Source organism: Aedes albopictus, chromosome 1, assembly GCF_035046485.1.
Source record: "Aedes albopictus strain Foshan chromosome 1, AalbF5, whole genome shotgun sequence".
NCBI classification, from domain to species: Eukaryota; Metazoa; Arthropoda; class Insecta; order Diptera; family Culicidae; genus Aedes; species Aedes albopictus.
Window position 1 is genome coordinate 19,336,887 of NC_085136.1, and position 25,044 is coordinate 19,361,930.

Here is a 25,044-nt window from a genome sequence, read left to right on the forward strand (position 1 = left end):
CCGTGTACCAGGCTATTGGTTATGCGCTGGGGGTGACCAATCGATAAACTTTTCAGCGCGAATCGTCATTCAATTCCCCAAATTTGTATTGTTGAAAATTCGAGATGTGGCTTCGTCATATGTATCTTCAAATTAAACGTTTTCGAACAACATCACAATGCTCTGTCAAGTAATAGTCATTTATGTAACGAGTTGCAAAAAGTTGATTTTTGCAACGAGTTGCATATCAAGTTTTTTGCAATTTCTCATCGTAACAGGCTGTTTTACCTCACGCAAATTTGTCAGGAAAAGGCCTACTTTCCCACACCAAATTAGCAGTGCTTTTCAGTTTTGGTCAACTTCTTGTTGCTTTCTGGATGCAGGTTTGAAAAATTGTGACAACTGCACAGTATAACCTGCTATGATCAGGCTTCCCTAAACATGGTTATGAACATCAGTGTGCAGTTTGATGGGAAAGTTTTGTTAAAAACTATCCTTAAGTAGTACCTAATTTATGAAATTGCAAAAAAACGTTGTACGCACCTCGGTGCAGAACTCGATTTTTACAGCACTCGCCGTAATTCTCCAACTCGGCAAGCCTCGTTGGATAAATGTACAACTCGTGCTGTAAAAATCTTCATTCTGCACCTTGTTGCGTAAACTACCTACTATTATGCAATGATTTTTTCATTACACAGCTCATTTGAGTTGCATAATGTTCATAATGCAACTCTAATGAGTTGCATAATGAACTTTATCCAACTATTTTTTTTTATGTCTTTATTATCGAGACTTTCAGCCCAAGGCTGGTTTGTCTCCATCCAACTGTTTTATGCAACTCATTTCAGTTGCATTATGAACCGGTACGGAAAAGCAGGTCGTTATGATACTGAAATGAGTAGTATAAAATAGAAATAATGATACTAAATTACAAAAAAAACTATTTCTTTTCATTGGTTAGTTTAAAAATTAGCCTAATGTTTTATTTGTCCACCTTACATCGTTTCCCCGAAAGTTTCCTGATTATGACATCGAGAGTTCCAATGAAATGAGCCATGGGATTCCCTAATATAATCTGCAATTTAACTCTACCGATCATCCCGTTAATAAAGTGGGGAAATCCTTCGCCGTCAAATGCAATAAATCAATTTGATTTGGTTTTCTTTGTTCCTTCCCTGTAGTTTAACATCCCAATTGTAATAGAGCTTGCTTCTCAGCTTTAGCGTTCTAATACAACTTTCAAAGCCATTAAGGACAAACGTCTTGAAATCCCGCTCCAACAGTGCATCAGAACTTCAGACGCACAAATCTCAAGAAGCAAGCTTCAAACAACAGTGAGTTTCATTATTCCGTTCTTGCTCACTTGTAATAAGCTTAAAATAGGAAGATCAGGTCCGCTGGTTGCGTTTATGGAGAGATTTGTTCCCTCGAAATCGTGAGTAGGTCCTAAAGTCGGTCATTTTGGGATTTTATCAAGTCTGTCCTTAACTGAGAGGTTTTTTTTTTCACAAGTTTAGGTTTCTTCTTTATTTTGCTGCTCACGTGCAGACTGCTTATTGAACATTATTGTAGAACTTAAGAAGAAAGCTTTATTCCACATGGGACGTAGAAAATAAGAATAAGATATCCAGCATTCCATAATGGGAATCCCCATCGAAAGTACGTGCTCGTTGCGTCTTTCAGTCTGGCTTTGCATGTAACGCATTTGGTTTGCGCATAAATATAAATTCATCAAAGCGAGCCTTCTTCTAACAAATGCAAATGATGGGAACGTCCACAAATAACGTTACGCAAAATGTGCCAATTTTTAACCCACCATTCCCCTCACCATAATGTTACATGCTTTTGTATGGATTATCATACTTTGCTAAGCCCACCTCTCTCTCTTAAGCTGTGATATTGTTTATGGACACCCACATTAATGCAAAAGAAACACCGCCATCGGTCACACACCCCCTGATCTCTGCATAAATATAATATCAATTGAAGGCGCGCGCTGACGAAGTTGGTGATTTCCCTTTAGAACGTACCTAATACCTAGGCGATCATTAGGGATAGTATTGGCCCCCTTTTTCATTACTCGTTCATTGTTTTTCAGAAATAGATTCAATTTATTATAATATTATTTACGAAGTTATTCATCCGTTGCTAAGATGATGATTCTGGATTCATGTAACAGGTTCATGTACCCGAGCAGGGAATGAGAACTAATTGAATACAAATTGAGTTATTTAGATATCACGAATTTTGATAACAAAGTGAGTTTTCATTTTGTATGACTTAAGTGTTAACATAACAAAAATGATAGCAAAATAATGTACTGGAATATCTAATTGAAATCAGAATGAGTTCTCATTGATAACAAATTGATATCTCATTTTGTTATCTACATTTTACGACTTGATATCATACGCAGTTCTCAGGGAGTTATCAAATCTAAAGGGTAATAACTAAAAATTAATAACAAATTTAGTATTCATTTTGATATTTTATTAGGCATTAATTTACATGAATAAGTAAAAATTTAAATGAGATATTATTTTAAATTTAGAAGAATCTCGTGATTGAAAACTTGTTTTGTTTGATACGATATCATCAGAATATGGCACCTATTAATGGCGTAGTATTATCGATTGTAACATTAACATTTCATCAACAGTCATTTCTAACTTGGAGCCTAAACGAAGAAAAATTGTATGGAAATCGGATATGATATCCAGCATGCAGATATGCAGCATAACTATACCATGATTCAACTAAAAGATTAATGATAGACATTGAAGTGACAAAGAAAAGTAAATTTGGAGTCAAAGGACAACTTCCGTAACTCGCGCGGTTGACTACCTGGGTCAGCACCACGCTAATGCTGAGTACAAAAAGCAAGATTTTTTCAACGTGTTGTACAAAATACAACAGCGCGATCGCTCGAGGGTTAATATTTTTGTATACAGTGTATCAAACAATTGTCCGTACAGCAATTTTTTGGTCAAAATAATTTTGCATTCAATTGATCATAACTTTTTTATATATCAATCAAATACGCTGAAATTTTGATCAATCATGCACCATATATCAAAGCTCCATTGGTAAAATTTTGAGCGAGATCGAATAAGTTTTCTGAAAGTTCTACAACTTTTAGTAAAACTTATAAAATTTTTGTACGCTTTTTTAAAACATTATATCTCAATATGTACTCGATGAAACTTTTTCATTTTTTTCTGTGATACAGCTTATACCTAAGGCTTTCATATGCAGCTTCGTTTGAGGTTTTATATTCACTACAAAAAATATGAAAAATCTTTATATGTACAGAGTGTCATTAGGAAATTTATCATATTTTGATCAATAAAAGTGCCAAATGTTTTCAACGTTTTTAAATTCTCTTAATGTAATATTTTTATACAGGACCTACTAAACTACATGTGAAGAGTAGGTCCTATGTATTTTTCGTTCAGTTAAGGACAAACGTCATGAAATCCCGCTTCAACATTGCATCGAAACTTCAGATGCACAAATGTCAAGAAGCAAGCTTCAAACAACAATGTATTTAATTATTCTGGTCTTGCTCACTTGTAATTAGCTTAAAATCAAAAGCTCAGGTGCACTGGTTTTGTTTACGAAGAGATTTGTGCCCTCGAAATCGTGAGTAGGTGCCAAAGTCGGCCATTGTGGCGGCCATTTTGGGATTCTAACAAGTCTGTCGTTAATGCACTTTTATTGGTGGAAAACGTTTGGCAGATTATGTGTGCAAAATATGGTAAATTTTTAAACATCGTCAACTACATAAGCACATTTTTCATATTTTTAGTAGTGAATATAAATCCTCGAAAGTAGCTGCATATGAAAGCCTTAGATATCAGCTGTAACACACAAAAAATTGAAAAAAAAATCATCGAGTACATACTGAGATATAATGTTTTAAAAATGTGTTCAAAAATCTTATAAGTTTTTCTAAAAGTTCTACAACTTTCAGAAAACTTATTCGATCTCGCTCAAAATTTTACCAATGGAGTTTGAATATATGATTCATGATTGGTAAAAATTTCAGCGTTTTTGATTAACGAATAAAAAAGTTATGAACATTTGAATGAAAAAATATTTTGGCCAAAAAATTGCTGTACGGACAATTGTTTGATACACTGTAGATAGGGTGCGGGCACCGGTTTTGGCCAGTCTAAGGGAAATCATTTTTATAAAAATAACCAATAATCCTATGAAAAAAAACCAATGCGTCAAAAGAAAGGTTTCAATCTATATTTTGAAGGAAAAATGCAGAAATCATGCTAATACTTGATTTTTGTATTAAAAGTGGCACTGGTCAAAATAGAAGCTCTGCCGCAGTTTTGGCCATATTCTTAAGTTTGGTTTCTATTTTGGCCAATCACGTGCATTTCTTATGGGAGTGCCCAAATTAGAAGCACCCTGGCCAAAATAGATATATGGGAGCAGATTTTTTAAGGAAATATATTTTTTTCTTCCAGTTTTTAATCAAAATGTGTGGTTTTCACAGCTGTAATCATCATATTGTATTAGGATCTACTAGTAAAAAATAAATTTACGCCGATTTCGATCGCAACAGGCTCAATACCGCACTATGGCCAAAACTCCGGACTGGCCAAAACTGAAGCTTCTACCCTAATTATATTTCAGCTTTTCCTTATGATTATATGCACTGCAGCAAAACAAATGTGGGAGATGTTCACAACATCCCAGAGCCACTGGCATCGGGACTCATATTGAATGATATCGGGCAACGAATTGAGTCGCATTCGGCTTCTCAGCTTTTTCCCTCGTTACCCGGGGAAAATGATGACAGTGAAAAAATAAGGCATCCGATAGGAAAAATATTTTACTACAATAATTCTATCGGGCATGGCATAATGTCGTTTGGCATAGTCTTTTGGCATAATGGTCAAATGGCATAATCTGGCATAATAGTCGATTGGTAAAATGGCCGTTTGGCATAACAATAAGTGAAATGGCATTCATCATTTTGATGTATGATGAATCTTTAGGAAGGAAAAGCTATAGCTTACTACTATTTAAACAGTCATTGTAACACCACAACAACATCCCTCACAGTGCTTTTTGTCTCTTTAGAGGAACATTACGTTCATTAGAGTACAAAAAGTGCAGTGCTTCTGTACACCCTATAATTGAATAATCTTTAATAAAATTGAATTGAATTGAATTAAATATCTGTGTTATTTTCAAAACTTCAAACATCACGAGATTCATCATTTTGATACGGAACTACAATGAATCCTTTTTCGCGCGAGAATACTTTATAAAGGTAAAATTGTGGAGATGCAATGCACCTAGCTCCGCATCGACGCACCCCTCGGATTCTCTCCACAGCTCAGAGATCTGTCAGTTAACCCACGCGGTGGGTGTAGAGCAAAATCATTATCCCAATCGAAAGCCAACGCGTAAAGACGTGTCCGATAACTCTGTAACCTAAAAACAGTTAATAAAGTTCTTTTCTATTGTATTCCGCATAAATCTCTTGTTTCGCGTGTGATTTTCCGCTGCACCGAATTTTCCCCACGAACGCGTTATTCTGCTGCACGCCGGACTCTGCCCAGTCCGTCAGGTTATGGGCCCAGAAGCAGTGGCGGAAAAAGTCGGTTCGCGAGTGCATACTTCCCGTCGGAAAAGTTCCGTGGAGTTCCGCCCCGGGGTGAGGGCGACGAAAAAGGAAGGTAGAAACTGAAGAGAAAAGTGCGAGTGACTACTCCTCCAGGAGGAGGAAGGAAGAAGAGAAGAACAGAAAAAGAAGTGTTCCGAGCGAGAGCCTCAGCGCCACTTGAAGAGGGAAAGTAGTGATTCGTTTTTCAATCGTTCCCTAGTGTACAGCCGAGCACATTTTGCTCGAAGAAAAGTGAACCACCCGGGCAACCTAACCTCGGAGTGTTTTTTGTTGACGTTCTCACTGATCGGAAAAGTGACCCGCGAGTGTTGCCAAAATGTCTGATGCCAGGTTCGCCGTTCCGAAGCTTTCCGGAACAAACTGGCAGACATGGAAAATCCGACTCGAAATGTTGTTGTGCCGCGAAAACTTGTGGGGTGTTGTGACCAAGAATTTGCCGGACGAAGACGACCGCGATGACGATTGGGTGAACGATGACCGTAAAGCGAAGGCCACGATTGTGCTGCTCCTAGAGGACAGCCAGCTGCCTCTCGTTAAAAAGTGCGTGCACGCCCGGGATGCTTTCGTCGCGCTCCGTAGCTATCACAAGAAAACGTCGCGATCGGTACGCGTTTCGCTCCTCAAGAAACTGTGCGCGATTAACTTGAGTGAGGGCGGAAATCTCGAGCAACACCTGCTCGAAGTGGACAATTTGTTCGACGGATTGGAGGCCGCGGGGACGACCCTCGATAAAGATACCAAAGTGTGCATGCTCCTGCGGAGCCTCCCGCGATCGTTCGACAGTTTGGTGTCCGCGTTAGACAGTCGTCCGGATGATGAAATCACCGTGGAAGTGGTGAAGACGAAACTGTCGGATGAATACGGTCGCCGTTTGGAACGTGATGCGGGCGCGAGTGGTTCGAAGCAGGAAAAGGCAATGCGCTCGGAAGTGAAAAAGGAAATGCGCAAGTGCCACTTCTGCAACATGCCCGGACATCTCCGGCGGAACTGCCGGAAGTACAAGGAGCAGCTGAAGAAAGAAGAAAGTGGGCCAAAAGGCCGAAAAGAAGAAGCCCGAAAAGCCAAAACGGCACACAGTGATGTGAAGCACGTCGCGTTTACGGTCGATGGGGATTCTCGTTCATGGCTCATCGACAGTGGGGCTAGTGCCCATATGACGAGTGACAGAGCGTTCTTCTCGGAACTGACCGAGTTCGCGGGCGGCTGGATTACGATGGCCGACGGACAGAAGACGCAAATACTCGGAGAAGGACGCGGAGTGCTTTACGGATTCGACGAAGATGACAATATCGTTCGGATCGACATGAGTGACGTAAAATTCGTGCCGGGCCTTGCGACTAGCCTCGTGTCGGTGAGTAAGCTAGCGCAGAAGAACATGAGTGTGTGTTTCGGCAAGGAAGATTGCAAGATCGTCGACTCGAACGGCGAAACGGTCGTAACTGGAGTTCGCTGCGGAGGATTGTACCAACTTCGGGTAGCTGGTGCAGCAACGAAGGCGATCGACAGCCAGCACCGGGAGAACTGCCAACACCAGTGGCATCGCCGGCTCGGTCATCGCGATTGGGCTGCCGGAGGTCGTCGAGCGGAAATCCAACCGTGTACTGGACATCGTGCACACGGATCTCTGCGGTCCCATGAAGAACGAGACTCCGAGTGGCAACCGCTACGTTATGCACGTTATCGACGACTACAGTCGCTTTACCGTGACGTACCTGCTCAAGCACAAATCCGAGGCGGCCGCTAACCTGAAGGACTATGTGCGTTGGGTGGAGAACACGTTAGGCCGCAAACCCGCTGTGGTCCGCTCGGATGGAGGAGGAGAATTCGACAATAAGGAGCTGCGAAAGTTCTACCGTGAAGAGGGAATAAAGGCGCAGTTCACCACACCCTACTCTCCTCAACAGAACGGCGTAGCCGAGCGAAAGAACAGGACGATTACCGAGATGGCCACCTGTATGCTGATCGACGCCGGATTGGAAAAGCGCTACTGGGGAGAAGCAGTGCTGACAGCCACTTATCTCCAGAATCGGCTGCTGTCAAGATCGATCGGAAGGACGCCCTACGAGCTATGGTGGAGGCGAAAGCCGGATCTGTCACACCTGCGCGTGTTTGGCAGTGAAGCGTGCGAAGATGGACAGCAAGGCGCGCAAACTTGTGTTCGTCGGGTACTCCATGGAACACAAGGGGTACCGATTCCTGGATCGAGAGACAGACTTGATAACCGTCAGCAGGGATGCACGATTCTTGGAGTTGGGCAACGGATCGTCGTGCGTCGAGATTCCGGTGAAGGAAGAAGGCAATCCCAAGCCCCGGCGAAGTGCATCGAAGCAGGATGAGCGAGAATGCATATTGCAGGACGAGTCGTCGAAGGACCAGGATCCGTTGAAGGACGGGTCCGATTGCGAAGACCTCTACGAAGATGCCGAGTCAATCGGTGAAGATCAGGAAGTCGTCCGGCGGTCAACGCGCTCCACCCGCGGTGTGCAACCGCTGCGGCTCGGGGACTACGTACTGGAAAGTGTAATCGAAAAAGCGTCCTGTGCATTTGAGGAACCCAGCAACTACGGAGATGCCATGAAGGATCCACAGTGGCGTTGCGCCATGAAGGAGGAGCTCGAAGCCCACAAACGCAATGGAACTTGGGAGCCGGCAACCCTGCCAGAAGGAAAGAAGGTTGTCGGATCCAAGTGGGTCTTCAAACTGAAGTGTAACGAGAATGGGGAACCGGTGAAGCACAAGGCCAGGATAGTAGCTCAGGGCTACAGTCAGCGTGAAGGAGTTGATTTCAGCGACGTGTACGCGCCAGTGTCAAGCCATGTGTCACTGCGTGCGTTTCTCGCTGTTGCTGCCACCATAAAGTTCTACGTCCACCATTTCGATGTGAAGGCTGCCTACCTCCACGGCTCCCTCGACGAAGAAATCTATATGAGGCAGCCTCCAGGGTTCGAGAAGAAAGGTCCGAAGCAATTGGTGTGCAGGTTGAAACGAAGCATATATGGCCTTCGGCAATCCGCAAGGTGCTGGAACCGGCGGCTGAACGAAGTCCTTTCGAAGCTCGGATTCAAGGCGTCGGCGGCTGATCCCTGCCTCTACGTCCGGAGCGACGGCGGCGAAGCGTACCTGCTGGTCTACGTCGACGACCTGTTAATAGCGTCAGCCTCGGAGAGTGAAATCGAGAAGGTGTTCCAAAGCTTGAAGGTGGAGTTCGACCTAACATCGTTGGGGCCAGTGTCCCACTTCCTTGGACTGGATGTGAAACGAGAGGAAGCAGCGTTCAAGATTCGTTTGAAAGCTTACATCGAGAAGCTCGTCAGCAGTCACGGAATGGGAGAAGCAAAAGGGGCAAGGTCGCCAATGGATCCAGGTTACCTGAAAACCGAAGAAAACAGCGAAGCTCTTGAGGATGCCACCCAATATCGGAGTCTTGTAGGAGGTCTGTTGTATCTGGCAGTGGTTGCTCGTCCGGATATCGCCAACGCCGCGGCTATTCTCGGTAGGAAGTTTTGTGGTCCGACTCAACGTGATTGGACGGCCGCAAAGCGAACGTTGCGGTATCTGAAGCAGACAAGCGGTCATTATCTCGTGGTAGGTGGTGATCCAGATCAACAGCTGAACGGATACTCTGACGCCGACTGGGCCGGTGACCCGGCGGATCGGCAATCGACATCAGGGATGGTGTTCTTCTTCGGCGGATCGGCGATTTCGTGGGCGAGCCGCAAGCAAGGAAGTGTCACGCTCTCGTCCATGGAGGCCGAATATGTGGCCTTAAGCGAGGCCTGCCAAGAGGCCGTCTGGCTACGGAAGCTTCTCAGCGACCTCGGCCAACCTCAAACGCAACCGACGGTAATTCGCGAAGACAATCAAGGCTGTTTGTCCTTCGTGAAGTGTGAAAGGGCGAGCCGGAAATCGAAGCACATCGATACTCGCCAGAAATTTGTCCAACAGTTGTGCAACAAGAAGGTCGTCGAACTCGTGTATTGCCCGACGGAAAGTATGACAGCCGATGTGATGACCAAACCGTTGGGTCCAACCAAGCACATGCAGTTCTGCGAAGCACTCGGCTTACGGCAGGAGACCGGAAGCTATGTGCATTGAGGAGGAGTGTGGAGATGCAATGCACCTAGCTCCGCATCGACGCACCCCTCGGATTCTCTCCACAGCTCAGAGATCTGTCAGTTAACCCACGCGGTGGGTGTAGAGCAAAATCATTATCCCAATCGAAAGCCAACGCGTAAAGACGTGTCCGATAACTCTGTAACCTAAAAACAGTTAATTAAGTTCTTTTCTATTGTATTCCGCATAAATCTCTTGTTTCGCGTGTGATTTTCCGCTGCACCGAATTTTCCCCACGAACGCGTTATTCTGCTGCACGCCGGACTCTGCCCAGTCCGTCAAAAATATGTGACCTTCAACAGTAGAATGACCGTGAATTACTTCGGTTGGCCATATCTAACTTTATCTGCCTTTAATATAGAATTTAAAAATTTAATAATATTTGGCAATATGTTTAGATTGAAATAACTGATATCTGGGAACTTTTGTATTCTGGATAGTTTTGTTCTCTTCGTCATGGAAGGCTTTTCAAAACCTGTTGAATTCAAAGTTGGCCTCAAATCTTTCCCAACCAAGCTATACAACCAAGTTTCAGGCAACTTGGCCGATGAATACCCCCTCATAACGAAGAGAACAAACCTGGCGATAATATCCAGTCACCCTAAAAAGACTTACTAAAGTTTAAGCCAATTTAAATCAATAGCATGACCATTACCCAGAATCAGCAAATTATAAATTTTGTGTCAATATGTAAGTAAAATACTCTGGTAGATTTAACAAATATTTTGTGAATATAATTAATATTAATAAAGCATATTAAACCTTTTTTTTATTTGGATTTTTGAAATCAAATCTTGTAATCATTGAGAACCAACGAAATATACCCAAGAGGAATCTCTGATTAAATTCCGGGAGAAATTCCTAAAAAAAATCTAAGAGGACCGAAAGAATTCCAAGATGAATCCCCGAAAAAATTCCAGGAGAACTCAGAAAGGAGGAATCCCCGAAGGAATTCTAGGAGGACTCACCGAAGGAAACCCCGAAGAAATTCTAGGAGGAATTCCATGGGGAATCTCCGAAGAATTTGGAAGTCCAAAGGAATTCCAAGAGGAAACTTTGAAGAAATTACAGGAGGAATCCCAGAAGCAACTCTAGGAAGAATCTCTGAAGGAATTCTAGGAGGAATATCCGAAGGAATTCAAGGAAGAATTCTAGGAGAAATCTCCGAAGGATTTCAAACCGAAATCCTCGTTGGATTTCCAAGAGGAATCCCCATAGGAACTCCAGGAGTAATTTCTGAAGAAATTCCCGAAGGAACTTTAGAAGCAATCTCCAAATTAATTCCAGGAGGAATCCTGAATGAATTTTAGAAGAAATTATCGAAGGAATTCCAGGATTGCTGGAGGAACTGCTGGAGGAATTCCATGAGGAAATCCAGGAGGACTGCTGGAGGAATTCCACGAGGAAATCCAGGAGGAATTTCCAAAGGAGTTCTAAGAGAAATTATCAAAGAAATTCCAGGAGGAAACCCTGGAGGAATTCCAGGGGAACTCCACGACGGAGTATCAAATGAAAACTCTGAAAGAAATTCTGGTGGAATCCATGATGTAAGTCTAGGACGAATCCTCGAAGGAATTCCTGAAGAAATCTCTAAAGGAATTTCAGGAAGATTTCTTGAAGGAACTCTAGGAGAGACCCCGAAGAAATTGTACGAGACATCCCCGGAAGAATTCCAAGAAGGAGGTTTAAGTTGTATCTTCGAAGGAAATCCAGGAGGAATCCCCAAAGGCAGTCCAGGAGGAATCCACGACGGAATATCAAGGGAATCATTGAAAGAATTTCAGAAGGAATCCATGAAGGAAGTCTAGGAAGAAACCCTGAAGGAAATCTAGGAAGAATCCCCGTAGGAATTCCAAGAGGAATCTTCGAAATAATTCCAGGAGGAATTTCCGATTGATTTCTTTGAAGAATCTCCAAATAAATTCCAAGAGGAATTCCCGTAGGAATTTCAGGAGGAATGCTCGGAGGTAGTCAAGAGGAATGCTCGGTAGGTGGTGCATTCGTGAGTCCTCCTGGAAAAATCTCAGAAAGAATCCCAAGAGCGATCCCTTGAAGAACTCGTGGATGAATTCCTAAATGAACTTCTCGAGGAATCCCCTAAGGTTATCCTGAAGTATTCTGAATGAACTTCGAAAGGAATCCCGGAAGAAATTCAGGAGGAACCTCTGAAGAAACATCTTTATGAATCCCGGAAACTCCTGGAGGAATCTATGAAGGAACTCTTGGACTTATTTCTGTAAGAACTCCTGTACGAATGTCTAAAAGAACCTAATAAAATAGCTGTATTCGAATTTTGCCAAGACTAGATTTCCAATGTCAAGACTAGATAAGCCATTTCAAAGTTAAATTCTATCGCAGTCGAATCCAAAAATCGTTAATTGCTGTTCGACAGAACAACACTGGACGAAAAATTAGCAATGTTTGAGTCCCTGAGGAAGGTACCAAATGTAACCGAAACGTCGGGCAAGATATAATAATAGCTGTATTTGAAATTTATCAAGACTGGAAAAGGCATTACAACGTAAAATTTCTAAAGGAACTTCAAAAGGAATCCCTGCAGGAACTCCTGGACTAATGTCTAGGACCTTCTTCCTGAAAGAACATCTAACGGAACTCTTGATGGATCTCCAGGAGGCATCTATGAATCCTCCTGAAAGAATCTCTGAAGGGACTTCTGAAAGAATACCTGAGCGAACTTCTGTTGAAATAGCTTAAAGAACCTCTGAAGGAATTCCTAATGAACACCTGGAGGCATTCCTGAATCCTCCTGGAATTGTTGAGGAGATCCCTGAAGTAACTCCTGAAGAGGTCACCGAAGGAACTTCTGGAGCATTCCTTGAAAGAACTACTATACTGCATGAATCCTTGAAAATGTTCATGAATTAATGGAGGAACTTCTGTAGGAATATCTGAAGGAACTCCTAGATAAATCCCCAAAAGAACTTCTGAAAGAATTTCTGAAAAATTTTCATGAGGCATACCGAAAGGAATCCCTGAAGGAATTTCAGGAGGGATTGTTGAAAAATTTCCAGGAAAGATAAGGAACCCTTGATGGAACTCCTGGGGTGATTTCTGTAGAACACAGAACGCCAGGAGAAACCCGTTGTTGGAATTCTAGAGGAATTCCTGAGAGATCTCCTAGAGGAATCTCTGAAGAAACTCCTGGATTAATTCTGGAAGAAACTCCTGTATGTATTCCTGAAGGAATTTCCGGAGAAATCCCTGGAGAAACTCTCTGACTAATCTCTGAAGGACCTTCTATTGGATCCTCTGATGAATCTTCTGGATGAATCTCGGATGTGTTTCTAGAAGAAATCCCTGAAACCTCCTGAAAAAAATCTGATCGTACTCCTGTCGAGATCTTCCTGAGAGATCTTCTGGAAAAAATGCATGTTAAAACTCCTAGAGGCATCCCTGAATCTCTGAAGGAACCACTGGAGACATCTTTGAAGAAACTCCTGAAGAGATCTCTGAAGGAACTTCTGAAGAATTCTTTGATTGGAATATTAGAGAAATCTTCGAAAGAGTTTAGTATTTTATCTCAACTTAATGTAAACAAAATTTTGTTCGTGCACTGATCACCGGCGTGAAAAATGAAAATCGGCGGCGTGACAAACATCGGCGTATGGCGCGCCGCCGATATCACGGTCGGCGTCGGCGTGGGGCAAAAAGTGTCGGCGGCGGCGGCGTGGCGCGGCGGCGCACAGGTCTAATATCTGGGAACTTTTGTATTCTGGATAGTTTTGTTCTCTTCGTCATGGAAGGCTTTTCAAAACCTGTTGAATACAAAGTTGGCCTCAAATCTTTCCCAACCAAGCTATACAACCAAGTTTCAGGCAACTTGGCCGATGAATACCCCTCATAACGAAGAGAACAAACCTGGCGATAATATCCAGTCACCCTAAAAAGACTTACTAAAGTTTAAGCCAATTTAAATCAATAGCATGACCATTACCCAGAATCAGCAAATTATAAATTTTGTGTCAATATGTAAGTAAAATACTCTGGTAGATTTAACAAATATTTTGTGAATATAATTAATATTAATAAAGCATATTAAACCTTTTTTTTATTTGGATTTTTGAAATCAAATCTTGTAATCATTGAGTTTTTGAAATGATAACAAAATTATATCTCAATTTGATATTAAATAAAAACAATTCGGAAAGAAAACTTATTTTGATTTCATTTTGTTATAAATAACAAAATGAGTTATCAATTTGTTATAGGTTTGTTATCATTCCCTGCTCGGGATAGATCAACTTTCACTTTCGAGAATTCAGTGATCTTGCGTTTAAATGACTAATGGAAAAAGTCATTTTATGATTTATTAACGACACTTTGCCACTGGTGTTTGCATTCGTATCCAACAAATGAAGGTGAAAGTTATTTCTTGTTCTAGGAATCGCGTTGAATCCAAACATAGATTTGTTCAAAGCCTACAAAACCTGATTCTAGTCACTGCTATTGTACGGATAATAGCAGATAAGGGGCTCTTCATAAACCACGTGGAATTTTTGGGGGAATGAAGGGGTCTGGCCAAAGTCTACGCTCCATACAAATTTCAAATTTTTTGTATGGACAAAAATCTACGAGGGGAAAGGGTTTTTGATTAGAGATAGCTACGTGGTTTATGAACAGCCCCTTACATATATACGTGCTCTACTACTGCCTATGTAGATCGACATCTTATGCAATCGTATTCTGGCTCCTCCGTCCGCCTAGAAGTATATCGCTCGTAAATTCAATTCGGCTGACATAAGACAGATTACGGGTTGCAAATGTTCCTATGGTGAACTGACCGATCGTGGCCTTATAATCGGTCACTTGTACATATGTGTTGGTGCATCCAATTCAGCCGGTAGCCGCTAACAAAACCACAACGTTTATGTTTTTCAATTTCTGGGAATCCCCAAATTGCTTCAAACGGCAACAGGAGCTGCATCCTCATTATCTGTATAAAACGGGAGCCGGTTTCGGAGCCGGGTGGTAGTCTTGTTTCGATCTTCGTTGGAGATCATGACGGCGGTGTCAGTTATGTTATCAGTAGTCGCGCTGCTTCTGTTCGGCCAAAGTCATGGCCAACAGAAGGAAACTTTCAAACTTTGCGTTCCGCACCAGATCATGGATGCCTGCCAGGAACTGATGGCCAAACCGGATGCGGCCATCCAGGTGCAGTGCATAGCCGGACGTGATCGCATGGAGTGTCTGGAGAAGGTCAACACCCGAGAAGCGGACTTTGTGGCCGTCGATCCGGAAGATATGTACGTGGCCTATCATATGGCCAATCAGGACTTTAGCGTGTTCACCGAGTTCCGCACGCTGGAAGAACCGAAGGCCGAGTTCCGTTACGAGGGCATCATTCTGGTGAGAAAGAGTGACAACTTCCGCAGTTTGGCTGATTTGAGGGGCAAGAAGTCCTGTCATACGGGATATGGCCGGAACGTTGGGTATAAGATCCCCATCACCAAACTGAAGGCAGCTGGACTGTTCAAGTTGGCCACCGATCCGGAGTTGTCTCCGTTGGAGAAGGAACTGAAGGGGCTGTCCGAACTGTTCGGAAGTTCGTGCTTGGTTGGAAAATACTCTCCCAACGATGAAGTTAACCGATTGCTGAAGAAACGCTACTCGAACTTGTGTTCGCTGTGTGAACGACCGGAAGTGTGTGACTATCCGGACAAGTACTCCGGATATGATGGCGCGATTCGGTGTCTGGTGGAGAACAATGGCGACGTGGCGTTCACTAAGGTCATCTTCGTGAACAAGTACTTCGGTCTGCCGGTGGGAGGTGCTCCGGCTCAACCGGCCTTGAACCCAAATGCGCGTACCGAAGACTTCGTCTATCTGTGTGAGGATGGCTCAACTCGTCCGATCACTGGGCCGGCTTGCTCGTGGGCTCAACGACCTTGGCAAGGATACATGGGCAATGGAGACATCAACGCCCGATTCCAGCGGCTGCAGCAGCGTCTCCAACAATTCTACCAGGATGCCAAGAACTCGGCCAACACCGATAAAGCCCTCAAGATGTGGGTCGATCGTAAGAATGTTCTGGTTGATCGCGAAGTTCCAGTTCAACCGGGAGATCATTTGAACCGAGCCCAGTACAAGGACGTGATCGAGCGCGATGGTCCATTCGAGAACAAGATCAAGCTGTGCGTTACTTCCCTGATCGAGTTGAACAAGTGCGAAGTCATGCAGAAGGCTGCCTATTCCCGGGATGTTCGTCCTGCGTTCGAATGCGTCATGAAGGCCAAGGATAGCTGCGTCGAAGCCGTACGCCGTGGAGAAGCTGATGTCGTAGTGTTGAAGGGCGAAGATCAACAGGCATCTTCTACAACCAATCTTAAGGCAATTCTGTTCGAAAAGTACGAGGATGGTGACGTGATGGTTGCGGTCGCCGACAACGATATCAGCCGTGATCAAGTGCTGAAGGCTCCACTGTAAGTTCTTTGAATCATTTCTCACCAACTACAAACCCTAACCAAATCTCCAATCTTTTCAGGGAATTCGACTCGACGGATCCGCGTGCCTATTCGGCGGCTCTCTTCTTCAACGACAAGCGCCAGCTCAAATCCTGCCCGAACAAGCTGACCTCGACAGCTGGAGCCCCGATCCAGATCGTATCCGCTCAGGATCTGACCCGACTGGGAGCGAACAAGAAGCTGATCTGCCCAAGCCTAGAACTCCAACCCATCGGAAACTATCAGACGTGCAATGTTGACTACACCCTACCGACGGGAATCTTCGTACGGAAGGACATCACCGGTCAGTTGGAGGATAACGTTGCCCATGCATTCGTGGCCCTATCGGACAAGTTCGGACACGGAGCCAAGACCGAGGTGGTGTTCGAGATGTTTGGCGAGTTCAAACCGGGAGCGAAGAACGTGCTGTTCCACGATCGTGCCGCCAAGTTTGGCGTGGCGGGCAACAAGATCGGCGATGTGGACCCGAGTAACTACCAGCGATTGATGTGCTTGCAACGATAAACAGTAGACGTACTATTCAAACATGTTTGATCATTAATGTGCACTCGTTACTCTGATAGATCACAGGTGATACTCCGCAGATTAAAGCGTAAAATGTCTAATTCGAAGGTAATAATAGAACTTGTTATTGCTTTAGGATTAAGAAAAAATGAATCTTCATAAATATAGGAATATTTAGCAACAATCATTGAATTAAAAATTGTTCTCTGAAGAGCTCTTCTCTCATCACTCTTTCCATTAAAGAAAAATAATAATAATGTTCCTGTGAATATTACGAGACTCACTATAACAATCCGTTTCCGACATTCTTAGCAAACTACAGTAGAATCACTTGGCATGATACGGGACCTCGCAATACAGGCGACTGGCTCCACCAAAGCTCCACTCCTCAATGAGCCAGCAACACTCACCTCGTCATGATGATTGCACTGCGAACCCTGCATTACTCTTTAAATAGTAAAAAGTACCCTTTTTTCACAAATATATGAAGCTGTCAAAATAAAGGTACTTTAAAAAAATGAATAAAGAGTAAATTTTGCGCTTTTCGAAGTATCTGGCACATTCCCATTAATGGGTGAAAATTGTGTTGGCAAAGTTCTGTTATAAAAAGGACCAGTACCCCGGCCGGAAAGATGACGAGGAACAAAATCTCCAAAGTATTTATATTATCAGTTTTTGAACGAGTATATATTAACTAATGATATTCTTTTTGCAGGGATCGCTTCGAGTGAACAGAGGATCAACTACACTGCAGAAAACTATGTTACGCGAAAATTCATCCAGTTTGCATCCATGTCATCTTGGACGGAAAAAGGCAACAAGAGAAAACGTACAAGTGTATCAAAATGTTCTAAGACATAACAGTGTTAAATTACTATTTTATATTTTGCTAAATAAAGTTGGTAACATGCAAATTTAATCACATTAGTGCTATCATTTTATTTAATATTATTTTGAATTTCTAGTTGCTGAGAATCCGCCATAGAAATAAAAAAATGGGTAAAATTCACCCTTCCTACCAGACGGCTCCATTTGGAAAAAGAGTAAAATTTACTCGTCGATCTGACGTACAACCCTTTTACTCTTTAATGGGTAAAGGCTCTTTACTCTTTTTATGAGTTCACCTAGTTACTCTCAAAGAGGGTACTTTTTTACCCTTTTAAGAGTACTTTGGTCTTACAGTGTGCTGTCACCGATGCTTACTAGGGGAAGGACGTGCAAGGGGAATAGCACTAATCATTATTCACATCCCACAGTTCCGAATCCGCGGAAACTTCCCAACTAAGCCTTCTTGATAAACTTAACTAAATGTACTTACTGGGATACTTGAGGGTCTGCAATTTACTCCGTTGAATCTACGCAGAATGAAGCATCTTTCTCCACTGGACTCGATCCTAGGCCAATAATCGCTTCGAATCATCCTGGTCATTAGGTGTCCTTAAGCTGCTTCGAATCTGAAATATAAAATGGTATTAACATCTCCCTTCAAATAAGCTTTTGTATCATGCGATAAATTTACCTGAATTTTCCTGGAATATAACGGTAATTAGCAGTAAACATTAAAACATAAATGTAGAACACCAACAAAATAAAAAAAATATCAAATTAGGATCGTGGCTGATTACTTAAGATGGGTCAAAATTTGATTTGGTAGATCTTACTCCGTAACGTACTATTCTAAGGTGATCTACACACGTAACGGGGACAACGTTACTAGACTTCCACGGTACACAAATGAAATTAATCCACTATTTCAAAGATTCAGTAGCCACTCTTTCACCCCAACCGTCTGCAGCCACGAGCCAAAATACTCGTCCAGGCCCATTTGTAGTCATAGGATGCATGACTACTTCTTCTTCTTCTTCTGTATGGCTCGACGTTCTCACTGGAACTTGGCCTGCCTCTCTCCAGCTTAGTGTTCTTTGAGCATTTCCACAGTTAATAATAATTGGAGGGCTTTCTTTGCCAGCCATTGCATGAATTAGTATATTGTGAGGCATGCACAATGATACACTACGCCCAGGGAGTCGAGAAAATTTTCCCGACCGGAACGGGAATCGAACCCGCCGTCTCCGGATTGGTGATCCATAGCCTTAACCACTAGGCTAACTGGAGGATGCATGACTACTAAGAGTTTAAACATCTTCAGAGACTGGCCTGTTGTGTTGTTCATGTACAATATATATTTGGCATTGTGTGGGATTCTAATCGCACTAACAGCACTTTCCTCCATTAGCTTTATTCTCCTCAGGCGCCACTATACAATAGAAGGGTGCTACGTTCTGTAGTGTGCGTGTCCGATCAGACTAAGGCCTGGGTGGCCTCTGCTGTACATAGTAGCCGTCTCCATCCCACTCGGTCAATGGCTGTTTGTCTCCAGTTCCGCACTCTGCGTAGGGTCCGCAGATCGTTTTCCACATGGTCGACCCACCTAGCTCGCTGCGCACCACGTCTTCTTGTACCGGTCGGATGACTCTCGAGAACCGTTTTTGTCTTCCATCTGCACTCCGCCGTAGATGGTACGCAACAACTTCCGTTCGAAAACTCCAAGGGCGTGTTGGTCCTCTGCACGTAGGGTCCATGTTTCGTGCCCATAGAGGACTACCGGTCTAATCAGCGTTTTGTAGATAGTTAACTTCGTGTTACGGCGAACTTTATTCGATCGTAGAGTTCTGCGGAGTCCAAAGTAAGCTCAATTTACTGCCACAATGCGCCTCTGAATTTCTCTGCTGGTGTCGTTGTCGGCGGTCACCAGTGAGCCCAAGTACACGAAGTCTTGAACCGCCTCGATTTCATCACCGTCGATATAAATTCGGGGTGGCGGGCGCGGAGATTCCTCCCTGGAACCCTTTGCCATCATGTACTTTGTCTTCGAAACATTAATGACTAATCCGATTCGCCTGGCTTCACTTTTTAGTCGGATGTACGTTTCCGCCATCGTCTCAAATTCGCGAGCTATAATATCAATATCAGCGAAACCAAGCAGCTGAACGGACTGCGTGTAAATCGTCCCACTCGTGTTTATCCCCGCTCTCCTTATTACACCCTCTAACGCAATGTTGAACAACAAGCACGAAAGACCTTGCCGTAGCCCTCTGCGAAATTCGAAGGGACTCGAGAGTGTCCCTGATACTCGAACTACGCACATCACTCGATCCATCGTCGCCTTGATCAATCGTATCAGTTTATCCGGGAATCCGTATTCGTGCATAATCTGCCATAGCTGCCAAAACTGATCGATTGTATCATACGCCGATTTGAAATCGATGAACTAGTGATGTGTGGGCACGTTGTATTCGCAGCATTTCTGCAACACCTGGCGGATGGCGAACATCTGGTCCGTTGTAGCGCGTTCACCCATAAATCCAGCCTGATATTGCCCCACGAACTCTCTTGCAATCGGCGATGGATGGCGGCATACAATTTGAGAGAGTATCTTGTAGGCGGCGCTCAGTAGTGCGATCGCGCGATAGTTCCCGCAATCCAACTTGTCGCCCGTTTTGTAGATGGGACACACAATACCTCCGGTAATACTTCCTCCTTCCAAATCTTGGTAATGACCCAGTGTAGTGCTCTCACCAGTGCTTCTCCATCGTATTTTATAAGCTTGGTAGTTGATCTGCTCCAGCGGCTTTATTACTTTTCAACCGGCCAACCTCATCAGTCTCTTGGGGGTTAGGAGCTGGAAATCTTTTGTCATGCACACGTACTACTAGATGTGTTACCACGTCACCTTCGGTGTTTGCAACGTCGTCATTGAGGTGCTTATCGTAATGTTGCCGCCACCTTTCGACCATCTCACGCTCGCTCGTGAGAAGATTCCCGTGATTGTCTCGGCACGTGTCGGCTTGTGGCACAAAGCCTTTGCGCAAGCGGTTCAGCTTCTCGTACAACTTCCGTGTGTCCTTAGCGCGGTACAGCTCGTCCATCGCTTCGCGATCTCGTTCTTCCTGCTGGCGCTTATTTCTCCGAAAGACAGAGTTCTGCCTGCTCCGCACCTGTCTATGACGTGCCTCATTCGCTCTCGTACGGTGTTGCAGCATTCTCGCCCATGCCGCATTCTTCTCGTTTTTCAACTGTTCACATTCGCCGTCGTATCAGTCGTTTCTATTATTCGGAATCGCGAAGTGTTGAGGTGGGAGCTTCGGAATGAATGCGACACGGATAAGTTTCGGTGTAACTTTATTAACGACCACACTGGTCGGAGTCTAGTCAAGAACTGACTGTTAGGAAAACATAACATTCCATGGTTGTCAAGAGTGTAACTAACCCCTCAGGGCAGAGGCGATTGCCTACTATGTCAACACTCCCTCTCAATCGACCGACCGGCGAACTCCGCGATCAGCGAGAACTTCCCTTCGTCACTGGATTTGTTGTTGGATTCCTGAGGTTGGTTGGTCCACTCATCCAGGCACAACTATTCGACAGTTGAACCTTCCGTTGTGCTTCCAGTCCCACTGGATCCGCAAAACTTCCAACGATCAACTCGCGATTCACCTTGCCCTCGTCAGTCTTGCTTCCCCCTCTGGCTCGAACTTGGCTTTATCGGCTTCTGCTACCGGAGCCACTCCGGTGAGAACTTCCGCGACGCCCTACGCTTCGTGAAACAGCCGAGGTAACTTCCGATCTTTCTCCAACATGACACGTCCAGTTGATGCTTCCGGTGCCACACCGGTGATCACTTCTGTCAGCCGCTTGGAGATAACTTTCGGTCCTTCACCAACACGACTCGTTCAGTTGATGCTTCCGGTGCCACACCGGTGATCACCTCTGATACGCCAGCCGCTTGGAGATTCCATTCTTCAAAACTTGCTCTTGTCGGTTGCTTCTTCCGAGACCACATCGGTGAGCACCTCCGACAAACCTCTTGCATCCGAGAATATCCGCATTCCGCACATGGTCACTCCACTGCACCGCTTCCACGTCCTTCGCGCTGGGCCCATAACCTGTTGAGGTGGGTGCTTCGGAATGAATGCGACACGGATAATGTTGCGGGAACACAGAGGAGGTTACACACTATTTTTATTTCGCTGGAAATCAGCAAAAATTTGCTGGTTTTTGACATGCTGTAAATTCAGCTTTACATCCAGCAAAATATTGTTTGCTGGATCTTCAGTATCGTGTATTGACAGCTTATTTTGCTGGTTGACCAGCAATGTTGTCCGCGTTCGACTCCAGCTGGAATTTTTTGATTTTTTTTTCCAAATATTTACAAATTTTCCAGTTTTATAAATAAATGGTATCGTTGGTAATTTACAGCTAGCAAACAATGCTCAAAGGCTTGGAATATCCATAAAAGATGCGGTGCCTTACATTTTGTGCTGCAAAGTGCTTTTTTGTTGGAATTCCTTTGAATTCTTGGCGATTTACTACATGTTAACCCTTATGTGGCCGGCAGGGTACCCGGGTACCCAGCACCCATTTAAAATACACGGTGTAGAAAACAGCAAAAAGTTTGCCGGCCACATAACGGTTAAGAAGATGAGTGCGCAACATAATTCCCGGGGAACTACAAGTGTTTGACACATGATTTGCTGGTAATCAGCAATTGCAATCATTGCTGACTCATCAGTTACCATTACTGATGTTTCAGTAAAATAAAAATTGCTGGTTGCATCTCAGCAATTCATATTGCTGGATGAGAAATCGAAAATTTGGTGTGTAGGGTCGAATTCTTTCTAGCAGCTCGCAAACTCCAAGTTGTGGGTGCGAATCAGCTTTAAGCTGTGGATTATTTATTCACATTAGTTCTAGGAATAGTATTAAAAGTAATAACTTACAAAATTCGGTTTAACGCATGTTTGAGTACAGGGTTTGGCCTCTATGCTCTCGTTGTTTATGTTCCATCACTGTTCTACAAAGTTCACATTAGATTAAGCATATTTAGATTTAGAAAACAACTGTGATAATCTTCAGAAACTTACTGTGATAATAACTAGGTTTAATTCAATTGGACTTGACTACGTATTATAACAATTCACTTGGTTTCTACATAAAGCACTCAGCTAAACTGACTGTTTACAAGTAAATCACACACTTCTACTTTGTCATTGCGTTGGATGACAGTTTAGACTAATGCCGTTTTTCTTTTTGAACCTGGGTTGGAACTGGATTGGCGGAAAATGTGTAAACAAACAAACGTCAAACAAACTCAAACAAACTTTAGTACAAGCGAAACCGAAGTCGGGTTGGGGTTCAAACTGTGATCTCATCCAGTTCCAACCCAGGTTGGAACTGGATCAAAAAGAAAAACGGCATAAGAAAAAGGCAGTTCGTGTGTGTATTGATTCTGTCAGTCTGTTCCAGTGGAAAAGCGGGCAGTATTGCCAGCAACAGATAAGTTTCGGTGTAACTTTATTAACGACCACACTGGTCGGAGTCTAGTAAAGAACTGACTGTTAGGAAAAAATAACATTCCATGGTTGTCAAGAGTGTAACTAACCCCTCAGGGCAGAGGCGATTGCCTACTATGTCAACACGAAGCCTAGTGCTGCAGCCGAGTATGTGACAGCTGTAAATCCGATTGTGGACCTTCGTATCATTTCATATGTAGCTGACCAGTTTATGCGAAAATGTAGAATTAGCAAATGTTAACCCTCGAGCGATCGCGCTGTTGTATTTTGTACAACACGTTGAAAAAATCTCGCTTATTGTACTCATCATTAGCGTGGTGCTGATGCAGGTAGTCAACCGCGCGAGTTACGGAAGGTTAAAATACACGTAAATAAAAATTAAAAAAAAAAGTTTGCACAACTGCGTTTCCGAGTACAGGTCGGACTCGATTATCCGGAGACTCAATCAGTCAAAACGATTTATAACACCAAATGCTTATAAAACCAAAAAGCTCTTAGAGCTCAACAAGAGAGCTCTATGTACATACACTGGCCTAGTAACTGGACACTGCCCGAGTAGGTATCACTTGAAAAATATTGGCCAGATTCAGAGTGATATCGGTCGTTTCTGTAATACGGAACGTGAAACCTCGGAACATCTGCTTTGCAGTTGTGGTGCTTTATACATGCGCAGGCAAAGATTTCTAAATAGTGGTTGCTTGCAACCCAGTGAGATCTGGTCTGCAGAACCTGGGAAGGTCTTGGGGTTTATTAATTCCATTGCACCTGACTGGGAGACGACGCGTCGTGGCAGAAGCTGATTACTTGACACATGGTAATTTGCTGGCTAGATGCGAATATCAAAACGGGACATGCCACAAAAGTTCAGCTTATTGGACGCAGTGGCTTAATTTCCCCAACAGGGGAGGAAAAAAAAAAATCCGGAGACTCGATTATCCGGAATTCGATTATCCGGAATTTTAGACTCGATTATCCGGAGTATTTTTAAAGCGATATTTTTTTTTATTTCAATGATAAAATTTAACATAAATAAGTATTATAACATTGTGTTGACACAATTGTGCTGCCCCCGAAGCTAGTTTTTAGGACACATTAGGCTCTCACGAATTTTAATAATTTTCGCTCAACTCCTACATCATTGATGCCAAAGAAGCAAATAACCAGCAAAAGCAGCTACTTCTTTTTGGATTCCAATCAAAATATGGAGATGAACTTGAGAATCAGAGAGCACTTTTTAAAATTAGACAGGCCTATTCTACCTATGGACTTATCCACCGATGAACCAAATTCATCGCGGTCCGAGAATTTTGACACTAGAGCGGGGTCTGTTCCAATCAGAATCGTCCAATTCTGATTGGAACGGCCCCGCTCTAGTGTCAAAATTCTCGGACCGCGATGAACTCGGTTCATCGGTGGATAAGTCCATACTCCTTCAGGAGTTTGACCAACATGTTTGTTAGGTTGGCATCACTGCTCCCAGTATCGTGAGTATTATAGACACACGGAAGAGGCTGTTTCTAGATTAGAACACTCTGAAAATTAACCCTGAATTCATCATACAACAGCCCCATTCACTTCAAAAGTTTTTTCTCGTCCCTCAACATTTTTCTTCAATTTACACAAATCACTCCCCTTCCCCTCAACCATGCCATCTTTAGGGAACATCCATTAAGTACGTTACGCTAAAATTGGAAATTTTTATACGGATTTTTCCGTGACGTAATTAATGGATGGCCTCTTACTGTTTTTGTTTTGTTTCACGAACCCAGAACCTTTTTATTTAGTTCAAAATTGACAGAAAAGTGCCCCGATCTTATCAACCTAAACCACTATCAGGATCCTACTGAATACAGCATATAAAGGGAATGTCCATACATTACGTCACATTTTGAGAGGGGCGGGGACATGCAGCAAATTGTGATGACCCATTAAAACTTCAGAAAACTTACATAGAAAGTGTGAC

The 25,044-nt window shown here is 43.5% G+C and overlaps 2 protein-coding genes across 2 annotated transcripts in view; one reads left to right on the top strand and one right to left on the bottom strand.

Annotated features, from left to right (window-relative positions):
• The window catches only part of LOC109408932 (uncharacterized), a 59,004-nt gene extending 34,780 nt beyond the window's left edge, over positions 1-24,224 (bottom strand). The window contains exon 1 of the mRNA XM_062844147.1: positions 18,047-24,224. Coding sequence (XP_062700131.1) covers positions 18,047-18,157 — 111 coding nt within the window. The 5' untranslated portion in view covers positions 18,158-24,224. The remainder of the gene's footprint in view (positions 1-18,046) is intronic.
• On the top strand, positions 14,712-16,912 carry LOC109433636 (transferrin). Its single transcript, XM_019710093.3, has 2 exons — positions 14,712-16,182; positions 16,245-16,912. The coding sequence occupies exons 1-2, from the start codon at positions 14,762-14,764 to the stop codon at positions 16,726-16,728; spliced, it is 1,905 nt and encodes a 634-aa protein (XP_019565638.3). The 5' UTR covers positions 14,712-14,761; the 3' UTR covers positions 16,729-16,912.
• Positions 24,225-25,044: the final 820 nt, after the last annotated feature.

What these genes read in the sequence shown, in the direction of transcription:
- LOC109433636 (XM_019710093.3), top strand. Translation starts at nt 14,762, where the DNA reads ATGACGGCGGTGTCAGTTATGTTATCAGTAGTCGCGCTGCTTCTGTTC. An exon ending in CAAGTGCTGAAGGCTCCACT is followed by an intron (nt 16,183 to 16,244) that starts GTAAGTTCTTTG and finishes CAATCTTTTCAG; the next exon opens with GGAATTCGACTCGACGGATC.